The sequence below is a fragment of the Oncorhynchus gorbuscha genome, linkage group LG08 (assembly GCF_021184085.1).
Source record: "Oncorhynchus gorbuscha isolate QuinsamMale2020 ecotype Even-year linkage group LG08, OgorEven_v1.0, whole genome shotgun sequence".
NCBI classification, from domain to species: Eukaryota; Metazoa; Chordata; class Actinopteri; order Salmoniformes; family Salmonidae; genus Oncorhynchus; species Oncorhynchus gorbuscha.
Window position 1 is genome coordinate 14,190,840 of NC_060180.1, and position 22,252 is coordinate 14,213,091.

Genomic DNA, 22,252 nt, shown 5'->3' on the forward strand with positions numbered 1-22,252 from the left:
GTAAAAGCTTTCTTTCTCATTTAAATCACCTTAAAGTAGATATTGCCTTTCTTCAGGAGCCACATCTCTGCACTTTCGACCACTCTCGTTTAAAACTAGAGGAGCAGCCATTTTAATTAATAAAAACATACCGTTTGCAATGTCAAGTGCAGAGGCAGACTCAGCAGACCGTTTCATTATAGCAGTAGGAAGACTGTATATCACACCTGTTATCTTGGCTAACATTTATGCACCAAATTGGGATAACAGTTCATTCTTCAAATGTATTTTCTCGATTACCAAATATGGACACACACCACCTACTAGGTAGTGATATGAATTGTGTACTGTCACCCAATCTGGATCATAGCTCTCCTAAAGTATCATCTTCATCAAAGACAGTATCTACAATTCAGCTATTTCTTAAGACATATGGCATATTTGATGTGTTGTGTTTCCACAATCCCACAGCTAGGAAGTAATCTTTTTCTCACCAATTCATAAGACCTTCTCACGTATAGAGTACTTTTTCCTCGACAATAGATTTCTGGCACTTATCGCGAACTACTTATACCAAATACACAACCTAATTATTGCCCCTGGTGGCTTAAATCACTACTGCTATCAGAAGAAACCTTTGTTGCTTTTATAACATCTCAAATTGAACTATTTCTCGATCTTAATCTAACCCCTGGACTGTCGCCTACAGCAGTATGGGAATCAATGAATGCTTATCTAAGGGGCCAAATTATTATTAGTACATCGCAAGATAAACGAAGTGCAACATTCCACACCTAGGGGAACTTACAAATAAAATATTGGATTTGGATATGGCATATTCACACACTTTACTAAAACAATGTTTGACACGTCAGAATTAGATTTTCTTTCAACTCGACAAGCTCAAAATCTAATTAGTAAATCTCGATACAAAAATGATAAACATGGAGAGAAATCAGGGAAAATGCAAGCACACCAGCTGCGTCAGAGAACCGCAAATCAAACCATAGTTGAGATAACTGACGAGCTGGGTAACACATGTATTGATAATTTATGTAACGGTTTTCTATTGGTGACAGAGAGGCGGACCAAAATGCAGCGTGGTTAGTTTTGTACATCTTTAATAAAGATGAAAATACAACAATCTACAAAACAAGAACTGTGAAAAAAAAAAACAGTCCTATCTGGTGCCACAAACACAAAGACAGGAACAATCACCCACAAAACCAAACACAAAACAGGCTACCTAAATATGGTTCCCAATCAGAGACAATGACTAACACCTGCCTCTGATTGAGAACCATATCAGGCCAAACATAGAAATAGACAAACCAGACACACAACATAGAATGCCCACCCAGCTCTCGTCCTGACCAACACTAAAACAAGGAAAACACACAAGAACGATGGTCAGAACGTGTCAATTTAGAGGTCAATTCATGCTTTCATAACTTTTACTCACAATTATACACTTTGGAATCCGCTGGTAATGCTACCTTACTCAATACATTTTTTGAGAACTTAGATATTCCTACAGTTGAACCTGAGATAGCTGCTGATTTAGAAGAACAGCTCTCCATAGAAGAGATTGTGTTGGCCATTAAATCTATGCAGTGTGGTAAATCCCCTGGACCTGACGGATTTCAGAGCTAATTAAAAAAAAAAATTCTCAGATCAACTCTCTCCTCTCTTGCTTTCCAAATTTGAGTAATCATTCTCCCCAAACTCTTTACCCTCAACAATTTCACTTATTCTGAAAAAGGAAGAAAACACTGCTGAGTGTGGTTCATATAGGCCAATTTCTTTACTGAATCGTTATGTAAAGATACTTTCTAAGATGATTGCCTGCCATTTTGAGTCAGAGTTTCCCTCCATTATCGCGGCAGATCAAACTGGTTTCATTAAAAATGGTCATTCTTTTTTCAACATCAGTAGTCTTTATAATATGGTTTTTATTCCCTCTTCATCTGACACTCCAGAGATATTGTTATCAATTGGCCGGAGTTGGATTATCTATTTTATACTCTCAAACAATTTGGAAGTATTATGAACAAACAATACATTCTCTCCATTATTATACCGCCGTTTCATGGCTAGTCTGGAAAAAGGGATCTCCTCACCGAACATGTACATTGATACAGATTTTGCATCTTTTGAGCAGTTAGTACAAAAGTTAAATATGCCTAGATCCCAATTCTTTGTATCTTCATACTCTAGTCACATCCCATTATTTATTCTTTATTTTATTTCACCTTTATTTAACCAGGTAGGCCAGTTGAGAACAAGTTCTCAATTACAACTGCGACCTGGCCAAGATAAAGCAAAACAGTGCGACAAAAACAACAACACAGAGTTACACATTGGATAAACAAGTCAATAACACAATAGAAAATCTGTATACAGTGTGTGCAAATGAAGTAAGGCAATAAATAGGCCATAGTGGCAAAGTAATTACAATTTAGCAGTTCATACTGGAGTGATAGATGTAGAGATGAGGATGTGCAAGTAGAGATACTGGTATAAATACTGGTGTGCAAAACAGCAGAAAAAGTAGCTGTGGGGGGTTGGGGGTGCAGAGCTGTTGGCCGGGGTTGGGGTAGCCAGGTGGAAAGAGTGGCCAGCTGGTTATATAAATTATTCGATTATCGTGGATTTATCGGTGGTGACAGTGGTTCCTAGCAAGAGTGCAGTGGGCAGCTGGGAGGAGGTGCTCTACAGTGTTCCAAAACTTTTTGGAGTTAGGGCTGCAGGATGCAAATTTCTGTTTGAAAAAGCTGTTTGAAAAAGCTTTCCAAACTGACTGTGTATTTTGGTTCCTGACTTCCCTGAAAAGTTGCATATCGCAGGGACTATTCAAAGCTAGTGCAGTGCACTTGTTTTTGTGCAGGTCAAGAGCAGTCAAGTCTGGAGTGAACCAAGGGCTATATCTGTTCATAGTTCAATTGTTTTTGAAAGGGGAATGCTTATTTAAGATGGTGAGGAAGGCACTTCTGAAGAACAACCAGGGAGGATGCCTGACGGGAGGAGGTCAATATCCTTCCAGGATACCCAGGCCAGGTCGATTAGAAAGGCCTGCTCGCAGAAGTGTTTTAGGGAGCGTTTGACAGTGATAAGGGGACCCATAACAGACTCAGGCAATGAGGCAGTGATCGCTGAGATCCTTGTTGAAAACAGCAGAGGTATACTTAGAGGGCAAGTTGGTCAGGATGATATCTATGAGGGCGCCCATATTTACAGATTTGGGGTTCTACCTGGTAGGTTCCTTGATAATTTGTGTAAGATTGAGAGCATAATGCCCAACTACCTCCATTCTAAATTATATTTTTTAAAGTGAACCCTTGTATAAACACGCACAATCTGGATTCCCTGAACTCTCTTAAGAACCAATGGAAAGAGGATTTAGGGTAACAACTTTCAGACGAAACTTGGCAGAGTATCATTAAGAGAATACATTCTTCATCTATATGTCTAAGACATGATGTAATTCAATTTAAATTAGGTCATCGGCTGCATTGAAATGGAACCGGTCACAACTTGTAGACTTGTTTACGTGATGCTGTGCATTTTGTTGCCAACCTTACTTTGCTACTTGACAACTTGACAACTTTACGGTTTTTACTTTTTAATTGCCGTTTATATTTTTAGTTTTTCCCTCACTCAACTTTTTTTCATTCAACTTTTTCACTCCGGATGCTTTATCTGGACATGGTTCTACAGGACCTCCACCAGCCGAAGCTAAGTAGTAACATTAACATGATGCCCCCTAATTGCAGTCGCTGTACTCATAATATACAGGGGAACGATCGCCTTACAGCGAGGATAGCTGTGCCACAAGCCCAGCTTCAGACGCAATCGTTAGGCAAGGGTAATTTCAGTGTAGGAAAGGATGAAACAGCGTCTGTGCCACCAGTAAGTACAGATAGTAACGTTAGGGTCAGTTTGTTATATCTGGAGTACTTCTCCTGTCCTATTCGGTGTCCTGTGTGAATCTAAGTGTGCGTTCTCTAATTCTCTCCTTCTCTCTTTCTCTCTCTCGGAGGACCTTAGCCCTAGGACCATGCCCCAGGACTACCTGACATGATGACTCCTTTCTGTCCCCAGTCCACCTGGCCGTGCTGCTGCTCCAGTTTCAACTGTTCTGCCTTATTATTATTCGACCATGCTGGTCATTTATGAACATTTGAACATCTTGGCCATGATCTGTTATAATCTCCACCCGGCACAGCCAGAAGAGGACTGGCCACCCCACATATGTTCTCTCTAATTCTCTCTTTCTTTCTCTCTCTCGGAGGACCTGAGCCCTAGGACCATGCCCCAGGACTACCTGACATGATGACTCCTTACTGTCCCCAGTCCACTTGGCCGTGCTGCTGCTCCAGTTTCAACTGTTCTGCCTTATTATTATTCGACCATGCTGGTCATTTATGAACATTTGAACATCTTAGGCATGTTCTGTTATAATCTCCACCCGGCACAGCCAGAAGATGACTGACCACCCCACTTAGCCTGGTTCCTCTCTAGGTTTCTTCCTAGGTTTTGGCCTTTCTAGGCAGTTTTTCCTAGCCATCGTGCTTCTACACCTGCATTGCTTGCTGTTTGGGGTTTTAGGCTGGGTTTCTGTACAGCACTTTGAGATATCAGCTGATGTACGAAGGGCTATATAAATTCATTTGATTTGATTGGTCAATAGATCCCACTTGTGACTGATGTAAGCAGGCTCCTGCTACAGTACTTTAATAAACATGTTTTGGACATGCCCGACATTTGAGATGTTTTCTAAGATACTGGAAAAGTCTATAGAACCTTCTGCTTTTATTGCATTATTTGGAGTGGCACAATGGGAGGTCCCTTTAAATAGTTCTATAGAGTGGCACAATGGGAGATCCCTTTAAATAGTTCTATAGAGTGGCTCAATGGGAGGTCCCTTTACAGTTCTATAGAGTGGCACCACAGGAGGCCCCTTTAAACAGTTCTATAGAGTGGCACCACAGGAGGCCCCTTCAAACAGTTCTATAGAGTGGCACCACAGGAGGCCCCTTTAAACAGTTCTATAGAGTGGCACCACAGGAGGCCCCTTTAAACAGTTCTATAGAGTGGCACCACAGGAGGCCCCTTTAAACAGTTCTATAGAGTGGCACCACAGGAGGCCCCTTTAAACAATTCCATGGGCAACATGCTGATATTTACCACTCTTCTAGCTAGAAGAGTCTTCTACTATTTAAGTGGAAGGATCGGTTTCCTCCTACTTTTAACCACTGGATAAAGGAAGTTATGCAACATCTCAAGCTAGAGAAAACACCCTACTCCATTAGGGGATCTTCAATTACATTATATAATATCTGGCAACCTTTCCTGTACTTTGTAGAAGACATGGACTCAGCTAATTTGACATCTCCATAAACCAACCGAAATTAGAAATGGTATCATTATTTTAAATATTTTTTAACTTTTTGTTTTATAATATCTTTGTATTCCTTTTACTATGTGATTATATTACTCATTGTATATCATGCCTGATTTAAATCTGGTTTTGGGGTGGGACTCTGTTAGAGCATGGGGGGGTTTGGGTGGGTTTGATTTGGAGGGGATCCGTGTGTATAGCTGACCTCTAAGTATTCTGTCTGTTATCTGTAGAATCATAAAAAATGGCATAAATATATATATATAATTTTTTTTATATATATATATATATATATATATATATATATATATATATATATATATATATATATATATATAATAGAATAGACATGACCACTGAAGTTAACATTCACCGGTGTGTGAACCGGCAGCCATTTTTGTGGTAATAATTAAAAGTTCAAATGTCCATTCAATTTAAATGTCAATGGTGTACCAGCTAAATTGCAGTGCCCTGAAGGGATAGGTCCATTCTATGAATTATATTTCTATGATTGAAATGACACCCCACCCTGTATTCAAGAGCATGTTGTCTCAACCGATGGCAGGAACAACACAAAAACCTCAGATGATGTCAAATAGGGTGAAAGCTAAATCTGAGTTTACACGTTTTAGAGTTTTTTTAAAGGTTAAAGGTAAGACAATGACAACATTTTTCCCCCAAAGAATTGTTGTTGAATTGATCAAATAGTTTGACTAACCTGTTTGGAAGCTTTTAAATTATATTAAACTCAAACGTTTATCTTTTCCAGTGATGAAAACATGGATGTCTCATGGAATGGTAGGGTATGCAAAATGGGTCAACTTTGAACACCTTTATCTCATGAATCTTTTGTCATTTAGGTGCAAAATGTCACTTTCTGACCACTTCTTCCATGGGCAAACATGTATGGAATGTTTACATCAAAAGGGATGCTGTCAAAAAGTGATTGATTTCAAATGGTTTTACCGTATACCTGTCTTTTGTTTCACCCATGGTCAACCATGGAAAGGAGAAGTGTAAAGGAAGCCATCTCAGTGTACAGAGACATAATGTAGCTACTGTCTGTCTGAGACAGTATGACGAGGAGGAACTGTCTGGTTTGGAGTGAAAACAAACCTCTGTATTATGGCTGACAGGCTTCTTTCAAGTCTACACTAATCCCTCCAAGACCAACTGATTTGTTAGCCAAAAGTCTGTTTGAAAAATACAGAATGTCAATACTGAACTGTGAGGAAATACTTGAGGCTGGCATTTTCCATAGCCACAGTTCATACTTTTACACAATCACTTCAGCTGTGCTGACTTGACTCCAAAAGAGACTCCCTTAGTCCTCTGAAAGGAAAGGAATGAGACTCTTTATGTGAAACTATTTGAAAAAGCATTACTATGAATATATAATATACATTGCTGAGTCACCAGCTAGGCTTAATGGCCTTCACTTCACTTCCATTACATTAAACATGAACGGTGCCATAGACATATATTGGGAAACGCTAGGTTTAGCATTTACCTTAGCTTCTTCATCTTTCTTTAGGACACTGTGATTCATTTTTTGAGTGCTACCAATTTATGGTTTTATAATGTCCATAAATACTTTCAGTTTTGTTTTGGATAGTGACCTTTTAAAACGAAAATAGCAGACAAATACAAGGTAATCTACTTTCAAAATAAGTGTTCTTTTGACAGTTGGTTTTTCATAGGTCAAAAAAGGGTACGATGTCATGGCATTTAAAGCATACACAATTTGAGAAATGTCACATAATATAAAACTTTACATTTTTGCATACCCATTCAACCTACTATTTAGAATGCAACAATGGGTATTCGTACAGTTTAGCTTTGAGGAAATTATATTGTCAATCAGTGCCAAATCACAAAGCATTTCCCTTTCCAACTGCCAAGCACCTGTCAAGCTGTCCTCACCTCTGCTCAATTAAGTCATATTTTCAATCTCACTCCCAACTGTGAAGCGGGAACAAGCCTGCTAACTAAGCGAAAGGCTTTTGAAAATCACTAATGAGGCTTGGTTGGCTTGGTTATCCCAGAATCCCACGTTGTACCTGAAGGCTGGCCTAGAAAAGCTGCTGTGCTGACCTTTTGTCAAACCGTCAACAGTTGAGCTAATTACTTTAAGGAAGAGTAGCAAAAGTTCAGTTGACTAAGATGTGAGACCTGGCAATAGCATCTGCATACTTACAGTAGCTAACTACTGTAAATCAAACTGTAAGCGAATGTAACAGTATAATTTTAAACCGTTCCCTCGCCCATACCCGGGCGCGAACCAGGGACCTTCTGCACACATCAACAACAGTCACCCACGAAGCGTCGTTACCCATCGCGCCACAAAAGCCGCGGCCCTTGCAGAGCAAGGGGAACTACTACTTCAAGGTCTCAGAGCAAGTGACGTAACCGATTGAAACGCTATTTAGCGCACACCGCTAACTAAGCTAGCCGTTTCACATCCGTTACACGAATGAAGCCAAATGGCCTTGACAGCCATTGAAATGTAGCATGTTCTGGTCCTGGAGGACTTAAAAGCACGGTGCTTTGTGCAATAATGTACATATATTATACCTGTCTCCCCTTAAGGTACCTAACCCTGTATCAATTCACCAATTGTTAGGTCTACATGTAAATATGGCTGTATGTCAATAACTGTACAGATATTCCCCACTGAAAACTAAGTTAGTCATTCTCCATTTACTGGATGATAACATTTGATCTTTTGGATGCCATGTCTATAATTCGGATATGTGTCCTCAACATTACCGGAGGGCCATTTGAATCATCCGTTTACATTCCATCTTTAAAGGTCCATCCTTTAAAGTCAGCAGCACACAATGTTCAGTCAAACATGAATGTCAGAAACACTCCACCTCCAGCCTACCGTAAAGTTGTGAGCACCAGTGACTGCACTGCCATCGTCCAGATAATGTGTCTCAGTGTAATGGCTCGCAAACAGGCCCCTAAAAGAGGAAGGAACAGAAAAGGAAATAGAGACATCACAAGCAGGTATATTTTCAGCTCCACATAAAAAACACAATCCCTTTCAGAGGACTAGAAAGAAGTAGGACACACTCTGGTTAATGGCCTTATACAGTATTCTGAGTGAGGTGTGAGCTGTTAGGGATTAGGTGTAGGTAAAATATACAGCATTGGGAAGCTAGAGGAGCGGGGGCAGGGTTTGGGTGTGACCTTGAATTACATGCTGTACACTCATACGCTGAAGAATCGCTGATGAGTTAATTCTATTATTTTAGTGTGTGTGTGTGTGTGTGTGTGTGTGTGTGTATGTTTCACACTGCAGGCGATAAGCAGATGGACATGGTGAGTCCCACCCCAAGCGTTGGCTGAGGAGCTGCAGGAACACCCATCTCTACAGCTGCATAATCAAAGTGACATCAGAGCGGATGGTCACTGGAACATGTTTGGGAGTGTGTAGGTGGGTGTGTGGGAGTCTGTGTGTAGAGAAAGAAAGAGAGAGCAATAGTTAATCTATGAGTGCAGTAGGTGTAGTTCGGTCTGTAGGTAGCCGAGTGCTGTCCTCCAAAACGGTGCCTCAAATTGTATACAGAGTATTTATTTCTAAGAAGTATGTTTTGTGGTGCTATACTTAAGTCTGTTAGAAAGGATTTGTGGCTTGGCAAGCAGATCAGGAACATCTGTCCATTCGGCTCAGGAACCAAGGATGTTAATGAGCGAGAGCCCCTAGGTGCTTCATTGAGTGTTTGCATATTTTACGTGTTTCCTTGCTAGTATGTGAGATGAAGGAAACAGAGTCTGAGTTCAGGGATATTCCGAGGAACAAGATGTACTGGAATATAGAAACTACAGTAAGGAAAAGATGTGTGAGCTGAGTGTACATATCACAGACACTGACAAGATCAAATCAAATACATTTTTATTTGTCACATGCTTCATAAAGCTCACAGGGCTCCTGAGTGGCGCAGCGGTCTAAGGCACTGCATCCCAGTGCAGGAGACATCACTGTAGTCCCTGGTTTGAACCCAGGCTGCATCACATCTGGCTGTGATTGGCCCAGCATCGTCTGGGTTTGGCCGGGATAGTCCGTCATTGTAAATCCGAATTTGTTTTTAACTGACTTGCGGATCCTTTTCCAACAATGTAGAGTTAAAGAGAAAAAAATTGAAAAATAAATAAATATTGACATGAGGAATAAATACACTGTAAATAACATCAAATGAGTAAAAATAACATGGCTATATACAGGCAGTACCAGTACTGAGCTGATGTGACGTGCAGGGGTACAAGGTAATTGAGGTAGAAGGCCAGCATCCCGGAGTCGCCTCTTCACTGTTGACGTTGAGACTGGTGTTTGGCGGGTTCTACTTAATGAAGTTGCCAGTTGAGGACTTGTGAGGCATCTTTTTGTCAGACTAGACAGTCTAATGTACTTGTCCTCTTGCTCAGTTGTGCACCGGGGCCTCCCACTCCTCTTTTTATTCTGGTTAGGGCCCGTTTGCACTGTTCTGTGAAGGGAGTAGTACACAGAGTTGTACGAGATCTTCAGTTTCTTGGCAATTTCTCGCATGGAATAGCCTTCATTTCTCAGAACAAGAATAGACTGACGAGTTTCAGGTGAAAGTCCTTTGTTCCTGGCCATTTTGAGCCTGTAATCAGATCCACAAATGCTGATGCTCCAGGTACTCAACCAGTCTAAAGAAGGCCAGTTTTAATGCTTCTTTAATCAGTACAACAGTTTTCAGCTGTGCTAACATAATTGCAAAAAGATTTTCTAATGCTCAATTAGCCTTTTAAAATGATAAACTTGGATTAGCTAACCCAACATGCCATTGGAACACAGGAGTGATGGTTGCTGATAATGGGCCTCTGTACACCGATGAAAATATTCCATTTAAAAAATCTGCCGTTTCCTGCTACAATAGTCATTTACAACATGCACAATGTCTACACTATATATTATGATCAGTTTGATGTTATTTTAATGGACAACAAAATATGTTTTTCTTTCAAAAACAAGGACATTTCTAAGTAACCCCAAACCTTTGAATGGTAGTGTAGGTATGGGCAAAGTGACTAGGCAACAGGATAGATAAGACAGTAGCAGCAGCGTATGTGTGAAAGTGTGAGTGAGTGTGCGTTGCGTCAGTATGCATGAGTGTGCAGATTATGTGTGTGGGCGTATGTAGTGTATGTGTGTGTCAGTGTGAGTGGTGTGAGTAGAGTCTGTGCAAGAGAATTAGTGCAAATGCACGTAGTCCAGGTAGCCATATGATTAACTATTTAGCAGTTGTATGTTTGGGGTAGAAGCTGTTCAGTGTCCTGTTGGTTCCAGACTTGGTGCACTGGCACCGCTTGCCATGCAGTAGCAGAGAGAACAGTCTTGGGTGGATTGGGTGGCAGGAGTGTGTGGATGTGACGATTGTCCTGTATGTCCTCCGTAACATAATCTAAAGACATGCCTATACGAATAACCAGACACTGATGATGATTTACAGTTAATGAGAAGCATATGTATTTATTGATACTAATGTGGTTTGAGATGTCCACTTGGATGTTGCTGGTCACCTGTAAAAGAAGAGAAACATATATAAGGAGCTTGAGTATGGAGCGTTGGTTTGGCGCCGAAACCTATTGTTGTGCGTCTCCCGGTAAAATGCTACTCTTTCTTATGTATGTAACGATCAGAAGTTAGCTTTATAATGTCATCATGTTTAGCAATTCAAAAGTTAAGGTAAATCTTCAGAAATGTAAATTATGACCTTGTTTTCTTCTATGATTGAAAATGGTTCTATCCATATCCCGAGGCTGCATTTATTGTAGCTGGGGATTTTAACAAGGATAATCTGAAAACAAGGCGCCCTAAATTTGATCAGCATATCGAATGCGCGACCCGGGCTGGAAAAACCCTGGAACATTGTTGTTCTAACTTCAGCGATGCATACAAAGCACTCCCCCGCCCTCCTTTCAGAAAATCTGACCACGACTCCATTTTGTTGCTCCCAGCTTTTAGACAGAAACTAAAACAGGAAATGCCCGTGCTTAGGTCTGTTCAACGCTGGTCCGACCAATCGGATTCCACGCTTCAAGATTGCTTCGATCACGTGGACTGGGATATGTTCCACATATCCACATAATAACATTGATGAATATGCTGATTCGGTGAGCAAGTTTATTAGCAAGTGCCTCGGTGATGTTGTACCCACAGCGACTATTAAAACCTTCCCCAACCAGAAACTGTGGATTGATGGTAGCAATCGGGCAAAACTGAAAGCGCAAACCACTGCTTTTAATCAGGGCAAGGCGACCGGAAACATGACCGAATACAAACAGTGTAGCTATTCCCTCCGCAAGGCAATCAAACAAGCTAAGCATCAGACAACACCATTGCAATCACACTGCACACTGCCCTAACCCATCTGGACAAGAGGAATACCTATGTAAGAATGATGTTCATCGATTACAGCTCAGCATTTAACACCATAGTACCCTCCAAACTCATCATTAAGCTCGAGACCCTGGGTCTCGATCCCGCCCTATGCAACTGGGTCCTGGACGTCCTGACGGCCCCCCCCCCCAGGTGGTGAGGGTAGGAAACAACATTTCCACCCCACTGATCCTCAACACTGGGGCCCCACAAGGGTGCGTTCTCAGCCCTCTCCTGTACTCCCTGTTCACCCATGACTGCATGGCCATGCACGCCTCCAACGCAATCATCAAGTTTGCAGACGACACTACAATGGTAGGCTTGATTACCAACAATGACGAGACGGCCTACAGGGAGGAGGTGAGGGCCCTTGGAGTGTGATGTCAGGAAAATAACGTCACACTCAATGTCAACAAAACAAAGTAGATGATCGTAGATTTCAGGAAACAGCAGAGAGAGGACCCCCCCCTATCCACATCGATGGGACTGTAGTGGAGAAGGTGGAAAGTTTTAAGTTCCTCGGCGTACACATCACTGACAAACTGAAATGGTCCACCCACACTGACGGTGTGGTGAAGAAGGTGCAGCAGTGCCTCTTCAACCTGAGGAGGCTGAAGAAATTCAGCTTGCCACCAAAAACACTTACAAACTTTTACAGATGCACAATCAAGAGTATCCTATCGGGCTGTATCACCGCTTGGTACGGCAACTGCTCCTCCCACAACCGTAAGGCTCTCCAGAAGGTAGTGAGGTCTGCACAACGCATCACCGGAGGCAATCTACCTGCCCTCCAGGACACCTACACCACCCGAAGTGACAGGAAGGCCAAAAAGATCATCAAGGACAACAACCACCCGAGCCACTGCCTGTTCACCCCACTATCATTCAGAAGGAGAGGTCAGTAAAAGGTGCATCAAATCGGGGACCGAGAGACTGAAAAGCAGCTTCTATCTCAAGGCCATCAGACTGTTAAACAGCCATCACTAACATTGAGTGGCTGCTGTCAACATACTGACTCATCTCGAGCCACTTCAATAATAAAAATTGGATGTAATAAATGTATCACTAGCCACTTTAAACAATGCCGCTTTATATAATGTTTACATACCCTACATTACTCATCTCATATGTATATACTGTACACTATACCATCTATTGCATCTGGCCATCTTTATGTAATACATGTATCACTAGCCACTTTAAACAATGCCGCTTTATATAATGTTTACATACCCTACATTACTCACCTCATATGTATATACTGTACTCTATACCATCTACTGCATCTTGCATATGCCATTCGGCCATCGCTCATCCATATATTTTTACGCACATATTCTTATTCATTCCTTTACACTTGTGTGTATAAGGTAGTTGTTGTGAAATTGTTAGATTACTTGTTAAATATTACTGCATGGTCGGAACTAGAAGCACAAGCATTTCACTTCACTCGCTTTAACATCTGCTAACCATGTGTATGCGACAAATAAAATTGGATTTGATTTGGTCCAAGATTTGAGAGGCAAATTGGGTGCGTTCCTGCGCATGGTTTTCATTGTTGGGTAATGCGGCAGTAGCTTATCCCCAAGGGATGTATATTTTCACATCCCTAAGTGTATTTATGGTAAGGCTTGTTAGCACCTTTATTGATGTGTGCTTAAGGTTATTCATTTACATTTATCATCAGGATGTGGATATTGAAATTCATGCTATTGAATGTTAATTGAACCTGATGTGATAGGGCTGTTTCTCATTGGTCAAATGCATGGGTGGAGTATTTAAAGGGATACTTCGGGATTTTGGCAATGAGGCCCTTTATCTACTTCACCAGTCAGATGAACTTGTGGATACCGTTTTTATGTCTACCAGATACCCATAGACTTCCAGACATTGTGCTAATGCTAGTTAGCATTGGCTTGCGAAATGACCTCTAACTTCCTTAATACTAGACAGAGAGACATGAAAATTGTATCCACTAGTTGACAGCGATTTAGATTGTACAATGATACCCTACACTATTCAAGCATTTTTGTCTTGCATAAACTAAAAGTGAGCGAACAGTGTCGTATTTTATCAACCAGGAAATTAGAGAGATTTCCACTAGGTAACACAGCCACAAAGTCAGAACCGCTTTCCCATTTCCCAGAAATCAATCGAATATCATAGATAATCACAACACTGGCAGATAAGTAATACTGTGAAACACTATAATTTCACTATCCTCCCATATATCATGCATTCGGGAAAGTATTCAGACCCCTTAACTTTTTCCACGTTTTGTTATGTTACAGCATTATTCTAAAATGTATTAATTAGATGGATTTTTTTATTTATTTAAATACATAATAATATATATATATATACACACACACTTTATTCCCCTTAATGACAAAGGATAAACTGTATATTTTTTATTTTCTAAAACTGAAATATCACATTTGTTGAAGCACCTTTGGCAGTGATTGCAGCCTTGATTGTTCTTGATTGTTCTGTATTTGGGGAGTTTCTCACATTCTTCTCTGCAGATCCTCTCAAGCTCTGTCAGGTTGGATAGGGAGTGTTGTTGCACAGCTATTTTCAGGTCTCTCCAGAGATGTTCGATCGGGTTCAAGTTCGGGCTCTGGCTGGGACACTCAAGGACATTTGGAGACTTGTCCCAAAGCCAATCCTGTGTTGTCTTGGCTGTGTGCTTAGAGTCGTTGTGCTGTTGGAAGGTGAACCTTTGCCCCAGCCTGAGTGACAGAGTGACCATCGAGTTCTTGGTCACCTCCCTGACCAAGACCTTTCTCCCCCGATTGCTCAGTTTTGCCGGGTGGTCATCTATAGGAAGAGTCTTGGGGGTTCCAAACTTCTTCCATTTAAGAATGATGGGAGGCCACTGTGTTATTGGGGACCTTCAATGCTGCAGACATTTTTTGGTACCCTTCCCCAGATCTGTGCCTCGACACAATCTTGTCTCGGAGCTCTACGGACAATTCCTTTGACCTCATGGCTTGGTTTTTGCTCTGACATGCACTTTCAACTGTGGGACATTATATAGACAGGAGTGTGCCTTTCCAAATCATGTCCAATTAATTGGTAGAAACATCTCAAGTATGATCAATGGAAACAGGATGCACCGGAGCTCAATTGTAAGTCTCATAGCAAAGGGTCTGAAGACTTAACAAAATGTGGAAAAAGTCAAGGGGTCTGAATGCTTTCCGAATGGACTGTAACAGTGTCTGTCTTGACTGGAGTAGTCCAGAAAAGCTAGCTAACTAAGCTAATTGTGGCCACATCATGCTGCACTTTCTCCCAAACCCCATTCAGATATACAGTGGGGAGAACAAGTATTTGATACACTGCCGGTGTTGCAGGTTCTCCTACTTACAAAGCATGTCATTTTTATCATAGGTACACTTCAACTGTGAGAGACGGAATCTAAAACAAAAATCACATTGTATGATTAAGTAATTAATTTGCATGACATAAGTATTTGATACATCAGAAAAGCAGAACTTAATATTTGGTACAGAAACCTTTGTTTGCAATTACAGAGATCATTTGTTTTCTGTAGTTCTTGACCAGGTTTGCACACACTGCAGCAGGGATTTTGGCCCACTCCTCCATACAGACCTTCTCCAGATTCTTCAGGTTTCAGGGCTGTCGCTGGGCAATACGGACTTTCAGCTCCCTCCCTCCAAAGATTTTCTATTGGGTTCAGGTCTGGAGACTGGCTAGGCCACTCCAGGACCTTGAGATGCTACTTACGGAGCCACTCGTTAGTTGCCCTGGCTGTGTGTTTCGGGTCGTTGTCATGCTGGAGGATCCAGCCATGACCCATCTTCAATGCTCTTACTGAGGGAAGTAGGTTGTTGGCCAAGATCTCGCGATACATGGTCCCATCCATCCTCCTCTCAATACAGTGCAGTCGTCCTGTCCCCTTTGCAGGAAAGCATCCCCAAAGAATGATGTTTCCACCTCCATGCTTCATGGTTGGGATGGTGTTATTGAGGTTGTACTCATCCTTCTTCTTCCTCCAAACACGGCGAGTGGAGTTTAGACCAAAAAGCTCTATTTTTGACTCATCAGACCACATGACCTTCTCCCATTCTTCCTCTGGATCATCCAGATGGTCATTGGTAAACTTCAGACGGGCCTGGACATGCGCTGGTTTGAGCAGGGGGACCTGGCGTGCGCTGCAGGATTTTAATCCATGACGGCGTAGTGTGTTACTAATGGTTTTCTTTGAGAATGTGGTCCCAGCTCTCTTCAGGTCATTGACCAGGTCCTGCCGTGTAGTTCTGGGCTGATCCCTCACCTTCCTCATGATCATTGATGCCCCACGAGGTGAGATCTTGCATGGAGCCCCAGACCGAGGGTGATTGACCATCATCTTGAACTTCTTCCATTTTCAAATAATTGCGCCAACAGTTGTTGCCAACTCACCAAGCTGCTTGCCTATTGTCCTGTAGCCCATCCCAGCCTTGTGCAGGTATACAATTTTATCCCTGATGTCCTTACACAGCTCTCTGGTCTTGGACATTGTGGAGAGGTTGGAGTCTGTTTGCTTGAGTGTGTGGACAGGTGTCTTTTATACAGGTAACGAGTTCAAACAGGTGCAGTTAATACAGGTAATGAGTGGAGAACAGGAGGGCTTCTTAAAGAAAAACTAACAGGTCTGTGAGAGCTGGACTTCTTACTGGTTGGTAGGTGATCAAATACTTATGTCATGCAATAAAATGCAAATTAATTACTTAAAAATCATACAATGTGATTTTCGTTTTAGATTCCGTCTCTCACTGTTGAAGTGTACCTATGATAAAAATTACAGACCTCTACATGCTTTGTAAGTAGGAAAACCTGCAAAATCGGCAGTGTATCAAATACTTGTTCTCCCCACTGTAACAACAGCCTACCTGTTGGTTACTCGTTGTAGCTTACTCCTTCTAATTCTTCTAACTTTTAATTCTGTAATTTTATTCCTTCTTGCATTACATTGGTGAACTCTCGCTCCACTTGCTACACATTGAGCCTATTTGGCGGTTTGATTGGCCAACATATACAACATGCTACACACGTGAAAGCTACCGTCCAGCTACCAGTCTTTTTTATGGTGCTCACGTCATAAAAATACCTTGAAAAGTTTGTTGTTTTACTAAATTAACAATTTGAAATGTCATGGTGTATCCTTGTACGTAACAATATCACATGGATATTTTTTTAATTACATTTAGAAAATAATTTTCAATAAGCCTATAATGATTTGGTCCTCGAAAAATGAATACTCATACTCATATTCAAATAATAACATCCATTCGGACGCAAGCTCTGAGTCAGTGCATGCACGGAGTACGCGTCCTGGTATTCCGTCTGGCCCCGTGGCCTTGCGAATGTTGACCTGTTTAAAGGTCTTACTCACATCGGCTACGGAGCGAGATCATGCATGGTTTAGTGTTGCTTGACTCAAAGCAAGCATTAAAGGCATCTAGCAGGCCCGTGTCGCTGGGCAGCTCACGGCTTGACTTCCCTTTCTAATTTGTGATAGTTTCAAAGCACTGCCACATCCGTTGAGCATCAGAACTGGGGTAGTAGGATTTCATCTTAGTACTGTATTGACTCTTTGTCTGTTTGATGGCTCATCGGAGGTTGTAACGGGATTTCTTATAAGCGTCCGGATTAGTGTTCCACTCCTTGAAAGCGGCAGCTCTAACCTGTAGCTCAGTGCGGATGTTGCCTGTAATCCTTGGCTTCTGGTTGGAGTATGTTCGTACGGTTACTGTGGGGACAACGTCATCAATGCACTTATTATTGAAGCTGGTGACTGATGTGGTAAACTCCATGTTGAATCCTGGAAAATATTCCAGTCTTTGCTAGCGAAACAGTCTTTTATCTTAGCATCCGCTTCATCGGACCAATGAGTTGAGTGGGAAATATCAGAGAAAATATCACCCCCCCACTATGTTGACCCATATTTGAGCAAAACTCTTAAAAAAAAAAAAAATGTCCCTAACATAATCACGATAACAAATCTGCTGGGGTGGGTGGTGGATTTGAGAAATCAGTCAGTGGGATATGTTTTTTTTTAAATGGGACATAATGTGAGTCCAAGTCCCAGCAGGAAGCTCCCATGAAGCTCCCTAGCCATCCTACGCTGTTTCCTGCCGACCAATATTTAGGATTAGATGAGGAGGGATTAGTCAATCATGTCAGACATTGAAAAACTCTTCAGGAGGTATACCAGAAATGAGTGCCCGGATTGAAGCTTAGCGCTCCTGTTTGTGGCTCTATTTCTCACTTATGACAAGGTGGTTGTTTCTTCATCAATCACAATCTTTATCTTACCATTAGCAACACATCACATTAATATCAATAAGCCAGAAGCGAGTAAACCCACAGTGGCACGGTCTAATAGAAAATGTATTAAGCTACACTGGGGACCTATATCAGAGAAGAGAGGAGGTTTGATAGACAGGCACTGGCATGTCCAGGATAAGAGGATAGGTTCGGAGTCCAGACAGGGATTTGTGTCAAGCTAATGCTAATTCCGTGCAAATGCTAAAGAGGAGGTTTTGGGGCAGGTTTGGAAGTTGGGTTTTGGCAGAGTTGTCCTTGTGTAGGGTGCCATGACATACATTACTGCAGCAGCCACTGGTTTGACATGATTGAAATCCTGTTGTAATCATCTCCTTGGCACGGGGCAGATGATGTGTATTAGTTCATGGGTGTCTGCATGTGCAGCCTACTTCACCTCTTTGCGATACACTACCAGTTCTCTATGGCTGGTGTTTTTTTTTAGTGAGGTAGAGCTTTGTGTGGTAGAATTTCACAAGGCCAACAATGTCAAGGCAATTACAGTATGTGATTTGAAAGATATAGATCCATTCTTGGTATGTACAATATCCTTCTATATTCTTTTGAAAAAATCAAATAAATCACCATGGTATGTCATGTATTTTCATTAAGAATAGATACTTCATATGCTTGTTGGAGCTCGGACATACAGTTTCCTCACCAGGCAGCACACTCTTGAGAAAGGAAAAGATAGCAAGAAATATATTTCCCCCTGGACATTGAAACAGCTCAATTTGATTACACCCCCCTTTATTAATGACTGCCCACAAGGGGCCCTTTTTTTGTTGAGGGACAGGAAGCCAATCAAATTATATTTAGATGGCGGATGACTTCAAAGTATCTGGCAGAGCCTTTGATCTCGTCTTGTGGCAATCGGCGTGACAGTCACCAGAATCCTCAGCACAAACCCAGCATGAATTCAGAATGTACAGCTGGCATTTTTTATATCAACACTACAGCAAGCCAACAGTGTTGTGGATGGTCTTTCCATACTGATTGGGGAGTAATGGAATTGTGTTGACAGGCAGTGAAATGGCTTTGGTGTCACATATAAAAATGGGGGGGGTCGTACAGTGATGAATTGTTTTTGGTTTATTTACAGTGGAATGCATGGGTGATTTTAAGATTGACACATGGGTCTTGTTTGATAAATGGATGTGTCTACTTTGATAAATGACAGTCTGTGGTAGGGCAGGAACATGGGTTTTAAAAACAACATGGTCACAATCACAACTATGAGCAAATCTGCCAGTTGACAACAAGCAGCTATCCACATGTCCTAGAGTAAACTGCTGTTCAGTACACTTCAGTTAGAGTAAAGTGTTTGTCTGCTATCTGAAAAGAAAATGCATATTCTCATTGGTCAGGCAGAAAGAGTTTAGACTTTAAGGTAAGCAGACTAGCAATTTTCATCGACTGCTTGCTTTCCCACTTTTCCAGCATCTTTTGTGGTGTCAGAAACTTTTGTAATCATTTCCACTTCTCCTGCCTTATAGACACAAAGGTCTGTTACACAAGTCATCATAATGCACCAATCAATAACCATTGATTTCCGAGTCCTCAGAGCCTGTTGCGTTTCATTAAACTCAGACTAACATCTAATTAGCGATTTCTTAATAGGTGTTACACAGGTTAATTGTGATAAACGAGACCCTTTAAATGGAACCTTAGGGAGGGTGAAACCACCGTGATCCATCTTATTTTGCTGTTTCAAACTTTAAACCTCCTCCTCTGTAGTTACTGTACATCATCTTCAACAGAAGTCTTTGTTGAGGACATAACCACTCGACACGTTTTGTTGTACAAACCTAGAAAATTAGAAAAATAAAATGAGAGGAAGTTTTGCTCCTGCAAAAAAAAGGGAGATTTTGCAGTATGTTCCATGGACAGCCTTGTTTGAACATTACTTCAGCCTCCGCTCCTCTTGGGCTTTTGCATTAGGTGAGGTATGGGGTGTGGAGTCTCTTAACTAGTGGATGAGAAAGGACGGTGTGAGAGTTAGGGGGTAGCCTAATAGAGAGTGCCCTTGGGAAGATTGTCTGCACTTGAAGTGCAGATGAACAGAAGGAGGAAACTTTAGGTGTGGTTCAGGTTGCCTGAGGTAGTGTAGGAAAGCACTGGAGCCAGACTAAACCTCCTCCTAGTTTCTCTCTCTCCTCTCTCCTTCCTTATACGCTCTACCTCTATGTCCTCTCTCTCTTACCCCTTTTAAATCACCACTTTTAGCCTTCTCTTTTAGTGAAGCATCTGTTTGTTGCCTCCACTTTTCTATAATTGATTGCTAGGCTTTTTCCTTCTGACATTTAAATCTCTGCTTTTTACCCAAGACTGCTGAGCCCAGTAGAGATAACAAGAACTAAGTCCATTTCCTTTGTCTGAGGATAATCATAAACACAATTTAGTGTTAAAGATATTATAATTTAAAGTAAACAAATACTTTGGATAGACAATTTCCTTAGAATGCTATTTAAGCAATAATGCCCGAGGAAGTGCGGTATATGGCCAATATAGCACGGCTAAGGGTTACGACGCAATGCGGAGTGCCTGAGCACCGGGCATATGCATGCCATAACATGAGGTAGTTTACAGTGTTTCTAAAGTGTTATGTTTAAGCAATAAGGACTGAGCGGGTGTGGTATATTGCCAATATACCACGGCTAAGGGCTGTACTTAGGACACAGCCCGTAGCAGTGGTATATTGGCCATATATCACAAACCCCTGAGGTGCCTTATTGCTATTATAAACTGGTTACCAACATAATTAGAGCAGTAACAATAAATGTTTTGTCATACCGGTGATATATGGTCTGATATACCACAGCTGTCAGCCAATCAGCATTCAGGGCTCAACCACAGTTTATAATTTTAAATAGAACATTCATGTAAAAGCCAAACAACCTTTAGAGACGGTACATAATGACTTAATTGACAGAACATGTTATTTTTTTCAACAAAGAGATTCAAGTTTTTCTGAATTCCTGACAACAGTTATATTTTTCATCAAAGTACAACCAATGACTGGCATTGTGTTTGATGTAACAACATTGGACATTTAAACCCTGCACCTGTACTCTGGCAGCATAAATCATTTAATGTTCTATGTAAATTCATGGCTGTTCAAATCCATTTCAATACACGCAACTCCACGACTCATGTAATAATTCACCATTACAGGAACCCCCCTGAGCACTGAACCTTTTGACTAAAATCCAGCTCTGCTCTTTACAGCTTTCATGCTCTTTTAAAGCAGTAATCTGGGTGATTTTCATTTAGTCTCTCATTCTCACAACCCCCCTGCCTTGAACTCCCAAAGCAAAGAAAAACCTTCTCCCAGCATGTCGCAAAACACTGCTATTACTTCAGATACTGCTAGCCAAAGTGGAGGAGAGCGGTACGAGAAAGCAAGTGAGAAAAAGAGAAAGAAAGAGAAAATTATGAAACGGCGCTGGTTGACAGCCCTGATTCTATTTCCACACGCGTCTGCGTCCCAAATGGATTTACATACAGCCCCGTATCCCCCGGCTTAGGGCCCAGCTCTCGTTGGAGCGATGGAGTGCACAGAGCCAAAGAAAAGAAGGAAAAGAAGTGGAGGAAGAAAAAAACATCTAACCCATTCAGCTGAAGAAATACTCCCCCACTTATCATGCTTGGTCAAAGCCTAGTTAGCTGCACAGAGTGCCTTTCTTGTTAAGGCACATACTGTATATAAGACCTCCAGATACTGTTGTTATCTAGCTACTGAAGGTATGATGTGCCTTGTCGAGCTACTGAAGGGAAGATATGCGTTTTCTTATCCCACTGTAGATGTGTTAGTAAAGCCTCTTCCAGATTCTGTCTATTCTATCGTGTATGTCCCCATGCCATCGCTGAACACTACAAAATCCGCACTACATTAGCATTCCAGCACCAGTCGTGGTCAGTAACTGTAACTAGCAGTGCTTGACTTGGACGGAAATAGGTGGCGGTACTCATTTTGGGTGCCGGTACTGTTTATATTTAGGTTAGGAGCTCCACAATAGCTTTAAGTTAATATTTTATAAGAGGAGCAGGAGCTCAAGCAGTACAACATTTGAGGTGCCGGTATTCAGCTCCGGTGAGCGCCTGCCTAAGTCAAGCACTGGTAACTAGGG

The 22,252-nt window shown here is 41.5% G+C and overlaps 1 protein-coding gene and 1 long non-coding RNA gene across 3 annotated transcripts in view; one reads left to right on the top strand and one right to left on the bottom strand.

Annotated features, from left to right (window-relative positions):
* LOC124041230 (disintegrin and metalloproteinase domain-containing protein 12-like) overlaps window positions 1-22,252 on the bottom strand; it is a 144,429-nt gene that overhangs the window by 47,449 nt on the left and 74,728 nt on the right. For both annotated transcript variants that reach the window (XM_046358582.1, XM_046358581.1), the window contains exon 4: window positions 8,268-8,346. In XM_046358582.1, coding sequence (XP_046214538.1) covers window positions 8,268-8,346 — 79 coding nt within the window. The remainder of the gene's footprint in view (window positions 1-8,267; window positions 8,347-22,252) is intronic.
* Window positions 1-22,252, top strand: part of LOC124041231 — a 32,811-nt gene that overhangs the window by 5,541 nt on the left and 5,018 nt on the right. The window contains exon 2 of the long non-coding RNA XR_006839903.1: window positions 8,688-8,822. This is a non-coding gene — a long non-coding RNA (uncharacterized LOC124041231). The remainder of the gene's footprint in view (window positions 1-8,687; window positions 8,823-22,252) is intronic.